The 17,041-nt window shown below is 34.2% G+C and overlaps 1 protein-coding gene across 1 annotated transcript in view; it reads right to left on the reverse strand.

The window, feature by feature from the left end:
- Positions 1–3,140: 3,140 nt before the first annotated feature.
- LOC125867173 (protein SEEDLING PLASTID DEVELOPMENT 1-like) overlaps positions 3,141–17,041 on the reverse strand; it is a 21,305-nt gene continuing 7,404 nt past the window's right edge. Inside the window, exons 5-9 of the mRNA XM_049547603.1 lie at positions 15,611–15,776; positions 15,245–15,477; positions 14,224–14,400; positions 13,938–14,060; positions 3,141–3,573 (exon numbers count right to left, since the gene is read on the reverse strand). Of these exons, the coding sequence (XP_049403560.1) occupies positions 3,265–3,573; positions 13,938–14,060; positions 14,224–14,400; positions 15,245–15,477; positions 15,611–15,776 (1,008 nt within the window). The 3' untranslated portion in view covers positions 3,141–3,264. The remainder of the gene's footprint in view (positions 3,574–13,937; positions 14,061–14,223; positions 14,401–15,244; positions 15,478–15,610; positions 15,777–17,041) is intronic.

Here is a 17,041-nt window from a genome sequence, read left to right on the forward strand (position 1 = left end):
TGCTGTGACTCCTGAATAATTTTAAATGGAATTTTTCATGGATGTTTGTTACAACATTATTAATGGAGCTAGTTTGTCCCGAGAGGCAAACAGACCCATTTTTAAGTTCAAACGATCCCTAAAGCAGGAAAAAGACAGATTTTATCAATTTTCGTGTCCATGGATTTTTGGTGATTTAAGATTTCGGAGCTTTTTTGCCGAAATTTTTCATGGACATCTGTTACAACCTTATTAATGTCGTCAGTTGGTTCCGAATGGCAAACATGCCCATTTTCAAGTTCAAACGAGCCCCAAGTAGGAAAAACCATATTTACCGATTTTCGTGTGTTAGTCCACTGATTTTTGGTGCTAAGATTCTGAAATTTTTGTTTGCCAACATTTTTCATGGACGTACGTTACGACTTTATTAATTGAGTCAGTTGGTCCTGAGGGAAAAATGGGCCCATTTATAAGTTCAACAAGCCCCAAAGCAGGAAAACCAGATTTTTATCGATTTTCATGTGCTATAGTCTATTGATTTTTGATAATTTGGGATTTCAAAACTTTTTTTGCCGAAATTTTTCATGGACGTCTGTTATGACCTTATTAATGTCGTCAGTTAGTCCCAAGGGTAAATGGGCCCATTTTCATGTTCAAACGAGCCCCAAAGCAGGAAAACCAGATTTTACCGAGTTTCGTGTGCTATAGTCCACAAATTTTTGGTGATAGGATTTCAAAAAAATTTTTGACGAAATTATTCATGGACGTTCATTACAACCTTATTAATGAAGACAGTTGGTCTCGAGAGGTAAACAACCCCATTTTCATGTTTAAATGATCCCCAAACCAAGGAAAACCAGATTTACCGACTTTCGTATGCTATAGTCCACGGATTTTTGGTTATAGGATTCTAGAATTTTTTTTACCGAAATTTTTCATGGACGTTGTTACGACCTTATAAATGGAGTCAGTTGGTCCCGAAGGGTAAACAATCCCATTTTCAAGTTCAAACCAGCCCAAAGCAGGAAAAACCAGGTTTTATAGATTTTCTTGTACTATAGTCCATTGATTTTTGGTGATTCGGGATTCCGGAACTTCTTTTGTCAAACTTTTCTTAGACATTCGTTACGACCTTACTAATGTCGTCAGTTGGTCCCAAGGCGAAAACAGGTCCATTTTCATGTTCAAATGAACCCCAAAGCAAGAAAAATTAAATTTTACCAATTTTCGTGTGCTATAGTCCACAAATTTTTGGTAATAGAATTCCAAAAAAAAATTACCGTAATTTTTCATGGACGTCCGTTACGACCTTATTAAAGGAGTCAGTTTGTCCCAAGTGGCAAACGACCCATTTTTAAGTTCAAACAAGCCCCAAAGCAGGAAAAAATTTTCGTGTGCTATATAGTCCATGGACTTTTAGTGATTCAAGATTCCAGAACTTTTTTTTTCAAAATTTTTCACGGACATCTGTTACGACCTAATTAATGGAGTCAGTTGATCCCGAGGGGCAAACGGGCCCATTTTCAAGTTCAAACGAGCCCCAAAGCAGGAAAAACCACATTTTATCGATTTTCGTGTGCTATAGTCCACAGATTTTTGGTGACAGGATTCCAAAAAAAATTGACGAAATTTAGTATGGACATTTGTTACGACCTTATTAATGGAGCCAATTGGTTTTGAGGGGCAAACAAGCCCATTTTCAAGTTCAAACGTGCCCCAAAGTAGAAAAAACCAAATTTTACCGATTTTTGTGTGCTTTAGTCCATGGATTTTTGGTGATTCGAGATTTCGAAATGATTTTTTTCCCAAATTTTTCATGGACGTTCGTTACAACCTTATTAATGTCGTCGGTTTGTCCCGAGAGTAAACGGGCCCATTTTCAAGTTTAAATGAGCCCCAAAGCAGGAAAAACCAGATTTTACCCATTTTCGTGTGTATAATCCACAGATTTATGGTGATAGGATTCAAGAAATTCTTTTTGCCGAAATTATGCATGGACATCCGTTACGACCTTATTAATGGAGTCAGTTGGTCCCGAGGGGTAAACGATTTCATTTTTAAGTTCAAACGAGCCCCAAGGCAAAAAAAATTTAGATTTTTTTGATTTTCTAGTGCTATAGTCTATGAATTATTGATGATTTGGGATTTTGGAACTTTTTTTGCCGAAATTTTTTATGGACGTTCGTTACGACCTTCTTAATGGAGATAATTGGTCCCTAGGGGCATACGGGCCCATTTTTAAGTTCAAATGAGCCCCAAAGTAAGAAAAATCATATTTTACCGATTTTCATGTGTTATAGCCTATAGTCCATGGATTTTTGGTGATTCGGAATTTCGAAACTGTTTTTGCCAAAATTTTCATGGACGTCTGTTACGACCTTATTAATGTCGTCAATTAGTCCCGAGGGGCAAAAGGGACCCATTTTCAAGTTCAAACGACCCCCAAAGCAGGAAAACCCAGATTTTACCGATTTTCGTGTGCTTATAGTCCATGGATTTTTTATGATTCGTGATTTCGGAACTTTTTTTGCCAAAATTTTTCATGGACATTCGTTAAGACATTATTAATGCCGTCAGTTGGTCTCGAGGGGCAAACGTGCTCATTTTTCAAGTTCAAACATGCCCCAAAGCAGGAAAAACTAGATTTTACCAATTTTCATATGATATAGTCCACAAATTTTTGGTAATAAAATGTGAGATAGTTTTATCTCTCTTTTGATTGGTGGAGTAAGGGATAACAATCACATAGTATGTACAAAAATAGTAGGATTAGTTATCTTATATAAAAGCTGAAATAGCTATTCCAATAGAATATCATGCTATTTTTTAATCCAAAAGAATCTAATGTAGTTAGCGAGAGTTATGGTAGTTTAGTTCAAAAAGGAAAGGCATCCGCACACAGAAATCCTAAAAAAGGAGGGAAGTACCCTCTATCTCCTAGCCTTCTTTCTTGCTATGACTCCATTGACAAATATCACATGCCACCTTTTTGAACAACTATGTCCGAGAATGAATTGTGATATAACTCCGAATAAGCCATTGCTCTATTCCCAACTCAAAATCCATAAAAGTTCATACCAAACACTATGTAGCAGTAAAAGGCTGAGACTTTGAACAAGTATAATTGATTATGGCCCATAATTTAATATACAAAAACACCAATTTGTAGTTAACCATTTGTATTTATACCCAATGGCTTCAGAGTATGTTCAACAGCTTATGAATGATACAAAGATGATGCACTCTGATAGAGGCAATTGGTGTTAAAACCAACAATCTACTTTCTTATTCAGGTAGTAGAGGTAATCTATTCACAGTGTAGGCAGATCCATTTGATTCAGCATTCGGCCTGAATAATAACTCATCTTCACTCTCATCATCAACTCCTTCACTATCATGACCGTCTTCATCAGATGCATTGGTGAAAGGGAGAATCCGAAGCCTTAAATCCGTTCCTGTTCCAATTCGCTCTGATTTTAGCTTGTACTTTCTAACAAGATCCTTCTGAAGCAGTATAATATTTGTTGGCCTAGGGAGTAGCTCAACAGGTTCCCCTTTTGGAATTACCACTCGCTCCATGGCTATTCGAGCCTCCTGCAAAAAGTCGATGCACAAAATCCACTCAGCTTTTAAAGAAACTACAACAATGATATTATTTGGTAAACACAGATAACAAACCAGGATACACGAGAACTATCAACAGTAGATTATGTAAATATGCAATGCTAGATGCACACATATAAAAAGAAGCTAATTTTGGGCTTCAGTTGCCAAAAAATACACAGATGATGTGAGTGACACAATGAATCTTAGGAAATGACCCGTGGTTCATGGTGATGGACCATGTGGAAGTAAGTTTGAGGGGAAGATTGTTGGGTGTGAGAACAAATTTCCACATTTGGGAAGCTACATATAAGGTGTAGGATCTCTCAATGGCGTGAGGCCTTTTGAGAAAAACCGGCCGGCTTGGCCAAGGCGCACAATATCACACCATGTTAAGAGTATCTTTGGGCTGATTTATCCCAACAAAAATAAATGAGGCCTAAATCTAAGACGACCATTAACCTTACTTGAAGACATGACATATTGACATTCATCATCTGAACTATTGAAACAATAATATTATGGGCACGTGTTAAAGAATCTTTAGTCTACTAAGACTCTCATTAAGTGTTAGGTGAGTTTTAAGAATGGCAGTTAATACTTCCTCCGTCCAACAATAGTTGTCCACTATACTAAAAATAGTTGTCCAACAATATTTTGTCCAATTTAGAAAATCAAGAGATAAGTTACCTTTCTTGTCTATTTTAAACCTTGCTATTAAAGACTATTTATCATCTAACAAGTAAAAGTGTCTATTTGATCACCCGATAAGTTTAAGTGTCTAAGTTATAAATTGTGCCAAGTTTGAAAGACTATCTAGGTATTTAGATTTAATTATTTATATGGTCAACTCTAAACATGTTCATAAGCTAGTAAAGGATATTATATAAATAGGCTTTAAGGGGTAAGTGAATTCTAGGTTAGAGCTTCAATTACAAATCTACCAAAAGAGTTGAGTGTTCCTTTGACAAATTTAGCCTTTTATATAACAAAGTAGCTTCTTATATCTCCTTATTGTTATGTCGGAAGAAAAAAAATTCTCAAATGTTGAAATAGATAATCCAATAGAAGCTCCTTTTTTATGGGTATGAGAAAATAAGTTTTTGTGTTACTTATAGATCATGACAAAATTTATTACTCATCAAATGGTTAATTTGTGAGAATTTTAGAGCCCAACCTAGCATTAGGAATTCTCACAAATCAACCATCTGATGATCAGTAATAAATTCTTAGTCATGATACATCAGTAACACACAAATTTCTTCTCTCATACCCATAAAAAGGAGCTTCCATTGGATTTATCTATTCCTCCAATAGTTTGGGCATTTTTTTTCCAGACATAACCATAAGGAGATATAAGAAACTAATTTTTTATATAAATAGATTAAATTTGTCAGAGAAATACTTAACTCTTTTAGTAGATTTGTTTATTGAAACTCTAACACAGAATTCACTTACCCCTTAAAGCCTATTTATATTGTATCCTTTACTGGCTTATGAGCATGTTTAAAGTTGACCATATAAATAATTAGGATAAGGCACAATTAACCCCTAGACTATGATCGAAATCCTAGGGACACAACTTAGCTAAAATAAAGTCTTATTTAACCACCCCCCACCCCACCCCAATCAAATTTTTTTTGTAATTTTGTATACCTTTTTGGCTTACATGGCATCCAAACATCTCCTACGCGTTTCAACTACATGGAGTCACAGAGTGTGCCACGTAAGCTAAAAGGGGTATTAAATTACAAAAAAAATAAGTTCGAGGGTAATAGGACCTTAGTTTAGTTAAGGTGTCTCTGGGATTCCGGTCATAGTCTAGGGCGCATTTGTCCCTTTATCCCTTAAATAATTTAGTCTAAATACCTAGATAGTCCCTCAAACTTGGCACAATTTGTAAATTAGACACTTAAACTTATCTAGCGACCAGATAGACACTTTTTCTTGACATATATGCATCTCATGAGCACCTAATACTGATTAGCTTTCTCCAAAAAGATGTATATGATTTTTCAAAGTGGATCAATAGTTTTATGTTAATTTGTGTCCTTCCACCTTTATCGGAATTTTTCCATAAGGGACATAGGTTTATGTTAATTTTAATTATTTATCAGATTTCCCCATAAGAGAAGAGACATAGTTTTATGTTAATTCTAAATACAACTAATCCATTAGGGTGGAAATTATTATTTTCCTTTGTTGATTAGTTCTTTCTCTGTTTTGTTTCTTCTGTTTATTTAGTTGAGTTAACAAATATCAGTTCAATTTCAATGAAAGAAATCGTTATCCTGAACTAAACATTAGATGTACACACTACCCTCAAGCCCCCTACTCATTAACAACCACATCTAGAAGTATCACAGTTTAGTTTTAAGTTTTAACAGTAATGAAGTTCTAGTAACTAGAGCAGGGAAAACAGTGACACAAGCATGGCAATATAAGGGAGTGATTCGACCTCAAGTTCAGATTAATGAGCAGAAGACTAAACAAGGCCAAAGTTCTACACCAGCTAATTCCCAAAATAGAGTTGAGGAGATTTGCAACCAGGTGATGGAGACAGGGAGTAACAAACAGACACCAGAAGGAGAAGATCCCCAGCAATACAGTTTAAGGCCAAATGCAATCTGGCCAAGTCCAGAGTTCAACCTCACAAACTTCCCTGTATTGACAACCATTCCAACAAAGAACAGATTTAAGAGTATTATGCATAGTAAGCTTGATTCACTGTCTATTGATTGGGGTGGAGCTCCACAAACTTGCCAATGAAGTGACTGCTTTGGAACCTAAGGGGTGTGACTAAATCTACAAGCAGGATGAGTTGAAGAATCACTTGCGCGAAAATAGAATATATAGCTTGCTGGTCTCATTGAAACTAGAGTGAAGGAATATAATATAAAAAATAGACTCACAAAAATCGTACATGCTTCTATGTGGGATTGAACCCAGGTAGCAATGCTCATGCTGAAGAGTCTTTACCGCTGAGCCACAAAACTTAGTTGTATCAAGAGTGTCCTTACTTGGTATATAACCAAAAAATCCAAAATTTTACCTACATATCTCATATAATTTCCCGGCAAAGGGTCCGGATGACCACCCTTGATAAAGGGTAGCTCCGCCCCTGATGACATTCATCATCTGAACTATTGAAACAATAATATTATGAGCACGTGTGAAAGAATATTTAGTCAACTAGGACTACCATTAAGTGTTAGGTGAGTTTCCAGAAGTGCAATTAATACTTAATAAATTTAATCTCATCATCAATAACTTTAAATCACATTCAATCATCAATTTTACATTTTGATACTCATAGGAAGAGGTAATAAACCCCACAGTTGTATAATTTGATTGTTAAGAGGATAAAAGTTGGTCAAAAATTTAGAATAGTCAACAAATATTTATTTTTAATTGCGATTCAATAGTGTAATAACTCAAACATTTGCAAAATTTGTGATTTTAATTGACGTAAACAAAGGTAAACATGACCTAATTTACAAGTTGTTCTCTGTTTAAAATAAAGAAAACAATCACTTATACCATTCCTTAGGATCATCTAGTTCAAAATCAGGATATTCCAGAATATTAATTTTGGAATCATAACTAAGGTTATAACATAGGATCAATTCACCAACTTAATGGGATAAATATACGTAGCTAATATTTCCAAGGAAAATGTAAAAAGAAATACATAAAAAAAATTAAGGGGGGAAAAAAGAAGAAATTGACTGATTTAATTTGTTCACACGTCAATATGGAGTGCAATCCACACAAATTTGAAATGTCCACATTAGGTGCTCATGAGATGCATATATATCAAGTAAAAGTGTTTATCTGGTCACCATATAAGTTTAAGTATCTATTTACAAATTGTGTCAAGTTTTGAGGGACTATCTAGGTATTTAAACTAAATTATATGGTCAGCTTTAAACATGCTCATAAGATAGTAAAGGCTACTATATAAAAAGGCTTTAAGAGGCAAGTGCATTCTACGCTAGAGCTTCAATTACAAATCTACCAAAAAAGAGTTAACTATTTCTCTGACAAATTTATTCTTTTATATAACAAATTAGTTTCTTATATCTCCTTATTGTTATGTCTGAAGAAAAACTATTCTCAAACTGTTGAAAAACAGATAATGCAATGGAAGCTCCTTTTTATTAGAGAAGAAATTTATGTGTTACTAGTAGATCATGATAAAGAATTTATTATTGATCAAATGGTTGATTTGCGAGAATTTTATGGATACAAAAAACGACATCCCTAGAACTTACAATCTTTGTTTCTTTGATATAACTAAATTATATGTGATTTCCTTTTTATTAGAGATTTTATTGAAATCATGTTTGTTTTCTTGTGATTTTAAAATCATCTCTTCTTTTCTTTTTTTTTTGAGATAAGGGTAACTTTGTATTCACAAAAATTCATCATCCAAGGGATGATGAATTGGAAACTTACATCCCACAGGGAAATCACCTCTTCTTTTCTTTTTTTGATTAAGTTAAAATCGTCTCTTCTTAAATTTCATTTATCCTATAAATCTTGAATTTTTCTTTTCCTTGTTATCATAACACTATCTCTATCTTGAAAATCTCTAATAAAAATGAAATCACACATAATTTAGTTATATCAAAGTAACAAAGATTATAAGTTCTAGGAATGTCATCTTTATATTCATAAATTCTTGCAAATCAACCATTTGAGCAGTAATAAATTATTTGTCCTGATCTACCAATAACATACAAACTTCTTCTCTCATACCCCTAAAAGGGAGCTTCCATTGAATTATTTATTACATCAGCAGTTTGAGAAAGGGTGAATTTGTCAGAGAACCACTTAACTCTTTTCGTAGATTTGTTAATTGAAACTCTTAACATAGAATTTATTTATCCCTTAAAGCCTATTTATACCGTATCCCTTACTGGCTTATGAGCATGTTTAGTTAACCATATGGATAATCTGGAATTTGGTGGGAGGTGGCAGATATCCTGTAGAATTAGACGAAGTACGGAAAGCTAGTCCGAACATCATGGTCATAAAAAAAAAGCATGTTGCACACTTGATTAGCTTTCTCCATAAAGATGTACATAATTTTCCAAAGTGGATCAATAGTTTGTGTTAATTTTTGCATCCTTCCAACTTCATCGAAATTTTTCCACAAGGGACATAGTTTTATGTTAATTATTTATCGGATTTTCCCCATAAGAGACATAGTTTGTTCACACACCAACGTGGAGTGCAATACACACAAATTTGACATGTCAGCATTAGGTACTCATGAGATTCATATATGTCAAGTAAAAGTGTCTATCAAATCACCAGATAAAGTTTAAGTGTCTAATTTACAAATTGTGCCAAGTTTGAGGGACTGTCTAGATATTTACACTAGATTATTTATCTGGTCAACTTTAAACATGCTCATAAGCTAGTAAAAATATTATATAAATAGGCTTCAAGAGATAAGTGAATTCTACGTTAGAGCTTCAATTACAAATCTACCAAAAGAGCTAACAGTTTCTCTGACAAATTTGATCTTTTATATAACAAATTAGTTTCTTATATCTCCTTATTGGTATGTCCGGAAAAAAAAATTCTCAACTTGTTGAAAATATAGATAATCTTAATAGAAGCTCCTTTTTCTATTAGTCGAGGATTTGGCTTCCATTGGATTATCTATTCCTTCGGCAGTTTGAGAATTTCTTTCTTCAGTCATAACAATATATAAGAAACTAATTTGTTATATAAAAGGCTGAATTTTTCAGAGAAATACGTAACTATTTTGATAGATTTGTTAATTGAAACTCTAACATAGGATTCACTTACCCCTTAAAGTATATTTATCCAGTATCCTTTACTGATTTATAAGCATGTTTAAAGTAGATCATATAAATAATCTGGTCTAAATACCTAGATAGTCCCTCAAACTTGGCACAATTTATATTTAGATACTTAAACTTATCTTTTTTTTGAAATTGGTAACTTTTTATATTCCTCAGCATTAAGGGCTATGCTGGCCACCTCCAAAAAAAGACTGTTACAACAAAAGGAAAAGACTAAAAAGAAATACTTACAGAGATCCTATGAAGTCCACTAATTGGAACTCCTCTTCTATATCCTGTTCTTTACACCAAAAACCTAAAGTAGTAATTACTTTCCATTTGATCTTCTGTATTGTACACTCCTTTCCTTCAAAAATTCTCTGATTCCTTTCTTTCCATATAATCCACCATATACATGCTGGAACTGTTCTCCACCATCTTTTCTAACTTTTGCTGCCTCCCCTTTTGATCCAGCAGCTAAGAAGGTCAGAGGTGTGTTCTGGCATAGTCCAATATTCATTGGCTATGCTTGTAAACAGAGCCCACACCTGAGCAGTTACCTTACAGTGCATGAATAAGTGTTTGTTAGTCTCCAGAGCTTCTTTACAAAGGAGACATCTGGATACTATGTTGATGCCCCTCTTCTGCATTGCCTCATGAGTCAAACATTTTTTCCTAGCAACCAACCAAGTGAAACACTTCACCTTGGCAGGAGCCACACTTTTCCATATTGTGTTCCAAGGTCCAATGGATCTTCCTGCACATCTTTTAAGTCCCCAGTTGTATAATCTATTCACTGAAAATACCCCATCTTTGTGATGTCCCCATGCTAATCTGTCTGGCTCTAGAGTAGTACCTGGGAATCCACCAATCAAGCCCAAACACTCCACCATTCCATCAATCTCCCAGTCATTTAGCAGTCTTCTAAATATTATATTCCAACCTTGTGGTGACCACATCTCCTCTATCTTGNCAAATTAGTTTCTTATATCTCCTTATTGTTATGTCTGAAGAAAAACTATTCTGAAACTGTTGAAAAACAGATAATGCAATGGAAGCTCCTTTTTATGAGAGAAGAAATTTATGTGTTACTAGTAGATCATGATAAAGAATTTATTATTGATCAAATGGTTGATTTGCGAGAATTTTATGGATACAAAAAATGACATCCCTAGAACTTACAATCTTTGTTTCTTTGATATAACTAAATTATATGTGATTTCCTTTTTATTAGAGATTTTATTGAAATCATGTTTGTTTTCTTGTGATTTTAAAATCATCTCTTCTTTTCTTTTTTTTTTGAGATAAGGGTAACTTTGTATTCACAAAAATTCATCATCCAAGGGATGATGAATTGGAAACTTACATCCCACAGGGAAATCACCTCTTCTTTTCTTTTTTTGATTAAGTTAAAATCGTCTCTTCTTAAATTTCATTTATCCTATAAATCTTGAATTTTTCTTTTCCTTGTTATCATAACACTATCTCTATCTTGAAAATCTCTAATAAAAATGAAATCACACATAATTTAGTTATATCAAAGTAACAAAGATTATAAGTTCTAGGAATGTCATCTTTATATTCATAAATTCTTGCAAATCAACCATTTGAGCAGTAATAAATTATTTGTCCTGATCTACCAATAACATACAAACTTCTTCTCTCATACCCCTAAAAGGGAGCTTCCATTGGATTATTTATTCCATTAGCAGTTTGAGAAAGGGTGAATTTGTCAAAGAAACACTTAACTCTTTTCGTAGATTTGTTAATTGAAACTCTAACATAGAATTCATGTATCCCTTAAAGCCTATTTATATTGTATCCCTTACTGGCTTATGAGCATGTTTAGTTAACCATATGGATAATCTGGTATTTGGTGGGAGGTGGTAGATATCCTGTAGAATTAGACGAAGAACGGAAAGCTAGTCCGAACATCATGGTCGTAAAAAAAAAAGCATGTTGCACACTTGATTAGCTTTCTCCATAAAGATGTATATAATTTTCCAAAGTGGATCAATAGTTTGTGTTAATTTTTGCATCCTTCCAACTTTATCGAAATTTTTCCACAAGGGACATAGTTTTATGTTAATTTTAATTATTTATCGGATTTTCCCCATAAGAGACATAGTTTGTTCACACACCAACGTGGAGTGCAATACACACAAATTTGACATGTCAGCATTAGGTACTCATGAGATTCATATATGTCAAGTAAAAGTGTCTATCAAATCACCAGATAAAGTTTAAGTGTCTAATTTACAAATTGTGCCAAGTTTGAGGGACTGTCTAGATATTTACACTAGATTATTTATCTGGTCAACTTTAAACATGCTCATAAGCTAGTAAAAATATTATATAAATAGGCTTCAAGAGATAAGTGAATTCTACGTTAGAGCTTCAATTACAAATCTACCCAAAGAGCTAACAGTTTCTCTGACAAATTCGATCTTTTATATGACAAATTAGTTTCTTATATCTCCTTATTGTTATGTCCAGAAACCAATTTGTTATATAAAAGGCTGAATTTGTCAGAGAAATACTTTTTCTCTTAACTATTTTGATAGATTTGTTAATTGAAACTCTAACATAGGATTCACTCACCCCTTAAAGTCTATTTATACAGTATCCTTTACTGATTTATAAGCATGTTTAAAGTAGATCATATAAATAATCTGCTCTAAATACCTAGATAGTCCCTCAAACTTAGCACAATTTGTAAATTAGATACTTAAACTTATCTAATGACCAGATAGATGCTTTTACTTGACATATATGCATCTCATGAGCACCTAATGTTGATTAGCTTTCTCCATAAAGATGTATATAATTTTTCAAAGTGGATCAATAGTTTTATATTAATTTTTGCATCCTTCCAACTTTATCGGAATTTTCCATAAGGGACATGGTTTTCTTTTAATTTTAATTATTTATCAGATTTTCCCCATAAGAGACATAGTTTTATGTTAATTTTAAATACAACTAGATCCATTAGGGTGGCAGTTATTCTTTTCCTTTGTTGATTAGTTCTTTTTCTTTCTCTGTTTTGTTTATTCTGTTTATTTAGTTGAGTTAATGAATACACTACCCAGTACCCTCAAGCCCCATAATCATTAACAACCACATCCAGAAGCATTACAGTTTAGTTTTAAGTTTTAACAGTAGTGAAGTTCTAGTAACTCGAGTACAAACAGTAAATGGTGACACTCTATATCCTGATAAGAAAAAAGAGAAGGCATGTGCATCAGTTGATTTTTTTGGATGAATATTAGCTAGTTGATGTGTTCTTTTTCCCAACCTATTGGCTAATTAAGCTTGTCTAATTTGCAAAGGAGAATTCCTCAGGATATTAACAGAATACGATAGAGCGCCTGATGACCTTAATCTAAATGGTCACACTCCTTCAGTTTCTCCTATAGATTCTAGCTAGTAGGACAATATATTTGTTGAATACTCCACCTTCAGATGAGACCTTAGGCAACAAACCACTTCACACAATATTTGAATATTAGGGGGTGTTTGGATTGACTTTTTTTAAGTGGCTTATAAGTTAAAAGCCAAAAGTCATAAGTTGGGAACCCCCAACTTTTGGCTTTTGGCTTCTTTTTTGTACTTTTTCAGCTTTGAATAAGTGCTTAAAAATACTTTTTGTGTTACCCAAACATTTCCAAAACTAAAGAAATGCTTAAAAGCCAGAAACTACTAAAAATAAGCCAATTCAAACACCACTTAGGGCCTGTTTGGATTGGCTTATGACTTATAAGCCAAAAGCCATAAGTTAGGATTTCTAACTTATGGCTTTTGGCTTATTTTTGTTATTTTGACTTAAAACTAAGTGCTTATAAGCACTTTTTAACTTTACCCAAACATTTCAAAACTGCTTAAAAGCTATTTTGGCTTAAAAGCACCTAAAATAAGCCAATCCAAACGGGCACTTAGTCTGAAATGAATTTTTATCTCTATTCCATTGTAAATAGCTGATGCCCTAGTCCAAAATGAAAAAGAAAAAAGGACAGACAGGTCCACTAAGCTCCCCCTATGCACAGACTGGGGAAGACCCAGACCACATTGGGTCTCATATAGGCTGCCTTACCTTGCATTTCTGCAAGAGGTTGTTTCCACGGTTTGAATTTGTGACCTCGTGGTCACATGGCAGCAACTTTTACCAATCCCTTCTTAGACTGACATGAGACCACAAATTTTTTAACCACACACTTGGTGAATCCTAAGTTGAAGTCTACTTTATCTTTTGTTCCATTGCAAACATCAGATGTCCTCACACGGCATGACAAAATGGTATAGCACATATGCTTCAGGCCAATGACTTCATCGGAACCTCCATGTTTTCCAGAGAGTGAAAATTAGTATTTCATCATAAAGTTAAAACCCAACTTAAGGGTAGTCACCCTCAACTTAAGGGTAGTTAAAAGCCAGCTAATCACAAAAAGCCCATTATCATCTTTATGGAAGTCAGCCGCTAGAGTCTTCAAAATTGGATTCTCCGAAAAAGTACTAAAAAAGAATACAAGGGGAAATTACCTCTAAGGCATCAATCTTTTCAGACTCATTCGTCTTAGCTTCAGATTCGAGAAACTCAAAGCCATCAGCAAAATCACTGATTAATGCCTGCATAGCCTTTGTCAGCTGTGTTGAGGAGCTTGTCTGCAAAAGGAAAAGATACTTCACATAAGTCACACAAGGATAGTGAATTCGGACTCTGCACAGACAACAGATAATGCATAAGAGAACTCATCCTGTTTTTCCCTTCTTTCTTCTGAACTTTCATTCAAATGAGGAGATATTGCAAGTTAGTTCGAACAAATACCTTTGTCACATAAATAGGAATGCCGTGAGATCTTGCAGCTGCTTGAATCCGAGAATTTTTCTTAAGCTTGGACTGCAGAGCAAGTAGCACATCTGCTTCACTGATATTATCAGTAAACTCAATGGTATCGTCAATGTTTAGCTGTTTTATCCCTTGCATCACACTTGCCTCTGAGATCTACAATACCTGCTCAAATATGAGTTCCACGTAGATGTTTCCATATAGAAGCTGATGGAGCTTTTTCGTGTTTTTTCCTCTCTTCTTTTTCGTTTTCTTCATAAGAATCTCTTATTCTATGCTTCACTTTCCCTCATAGAAGTTAAAAAATTTAGAGAACTAAAAGGAAAAGAGAGTGGATTAACTCAAATGCTTCATTAGATGACATAAAGTTTGAAGAGGAGGCTCTGTAATTGTAAAATGTGTCTTTGACAATTACTTTAATGGGTGAAATCTTAATGAGCTAAAGCATAGAAGAATCTCTACTCTTTTTCCGCCTATACAAGGAGTGACAAAATTCAAGCATATGTTCTTTTTTTCCAGGAATATTTTAAAATAAAAAAATTTGCTGGGCTTGAATCTGAATAGTCAGCCAAAAGAAAAAAATCATTCCTGCTCGATACTTCTACACTTCATGTTTGAGGCCACCAAGCACTTCCCGCAGAGGAAGGGGGTATGTGGGGCCTTAACATGAAAAGAGAGGAAAACAAGGAGACTATTAGGATACTGGAGAAGCATCAAATTAGGTTTATTAGATCCACAAATCAAAAGATACTAGCAGCAAATTAAGTAACAATAGCACACGAATGCAGAACCATCATGTACTAGGAGGTAGTTCACTTTTTTGGAAATTGATTCTCTTTCGAAGGCCCTTCAACAATGAATACAAGCTCGGTATTAAAGTTGAACTAAGAGAACAGATTCTGAGACTGGGATTTTAGTTATTAACCAAACTTAAACATATTCAATGTAGTGATGACATTCTTTTTTCCTATCGAACAAGTAAATGGTAATATCATCTTACCCCATATAGAAAAATGCAAAGGGCATCCTCACTTTCACCAGAACCTCCTTCCATGCTCGGACCTGTTGCTGAGAGGAGCTCAGTTGAATCAGGTATACCTCCATTAATCTGGATTATATCTTCAATCAAAACTTCATTTATTTCATCTAATGGTGCTTGGATGGATGAACTTTCCATTATTCCATCTTGCGATCCTGGATTTATCTTGCGAATTTCAAATTTTGGGTAACGTCCTTCTCAACATGAAATTAACACCAAGGCAGACAATTAAACAACATCCAATTAGCTTTCCAACAGGATAATATGCAAATGATTTGTCAGCAGAATTGTTTTGTTAGGACTTAGGAGGGAGGACTAGTAAAAGACCTGCAAGAATTGCATCTACTGTTGCTTCTAAATCAGGGTGAACTCTCAATTCTGCCTTGGAGATTATCTCAACCCCACAGCTAAAAGATGATGGACCTTTCCTCTCCAGAACGGATTTCTGAACGCCTCTCCTGCTAGCCTCTTCATCCCCAAGTGTCACACTCTGACAAAGAAATAAATTATGCAACTATACTATGAACCTCAAACAGCTTCCAGTCGTCCAATAGTGCATGAGAGTAAAGCATCACTCCATGCTATAATGGTATTATGGCATCATTTCGAAGAGCAGGTTTGACCTTGATATCATCTTTTGAGACTCTTCACTCTTCTTTCTTTTTTTTTTTGAGAAAATCTTTTGAAACTCTTCACTTATAGATATCAGTGTCAAGACACCTCCATGAGTAAATATTCAGGCAACCAAGTTAAAGACTTTCACCCTCTGTCCCTCCATGCACAGCTCATGTTGCAATTACATAGGAAATATAGAGAGTGCAGTGGTTCAATTCAGAGGCGTATCCAGGATTTTGAGATGATGGGTGCACTATTATTAGAAGGCTGATCTATGATATATATTAGATCGGTTCGACGTTTAGATTTTTCCTACTGAAATTAGTTAAAATTTTAAAATTATAGGTCTAAAATGAATTCTAATATATATATATGTGTGTGTGTGTGTGTTGAATTAATTAAAGTGTAACAAATGCTACCAATTACCACTTAGAGAAGTTTATCTAATTTTAGAAAGAAAAATAAAATAAGATAAAATAAAATTCAAATTTCTAACCCAGCCATAATCTCATTATGTGATACTCCGATTGTGGGTTCACACATCTATATTTCAATATATTTTTAAAATATAACACTACTATATATGATCTCCGAAGGGGACTGATACCAACCCACCTCTCAAGACATATTTTAGAAGAAAACATCGACAAAAGAATAAAGAGTTGAATTCTGGACAAACAACTGCTACAGCAGTTGTCTAGCAGTTATCTAGCAATTGTCTAGTAGTTATTATTCCTAATTTATAGTTTATAGTGTCAGTCTTATCCTTTTATGTTCTCTATATATATGTAATCAGGATTAGTTATTAGTATTATGTAATTAAGAATCAAAACTAATATTTTCTGGAGTCTTGTCCTCTCCATACGGACAACTTTATCTGTATAGTTGTGTTTAAGATACTTGCACAAACTATTTACAGTAAATCTACTTGCTTTGTTCTATTTTGTTGGATCTCTACTTCTGGTTACTATCAGTTTTGGTATCAAAGCAGATCGATCCAACATGGTCAATACCAGATTGTCTAATTCCCAAGAAGGCGTTCCTAATGTTGAATCTCTTGCCCAACAATTATCTGCCATAGCGTCAAAGTTAAATACGATTGACTCCCTGGCAGCAGATGTTGCAACATTGAAGGCCCAGACT

Source organism: Solanum stenotomum, chromosome 6 (assembly GCF_019186545.1).
Source record: "Solanum stenotomum isolate F172 chromosome 6, ASM1918654v1, whole genome shotgun sequence".
In the NCBI taxonomy this organism is placed as follows: domain Eukaryota; kingdom Viridiplantae; phylum Streptophyta; class Magnoliopsida; order Solanales; family Solanaceae; genus Solanum; species Solanum stenotomum.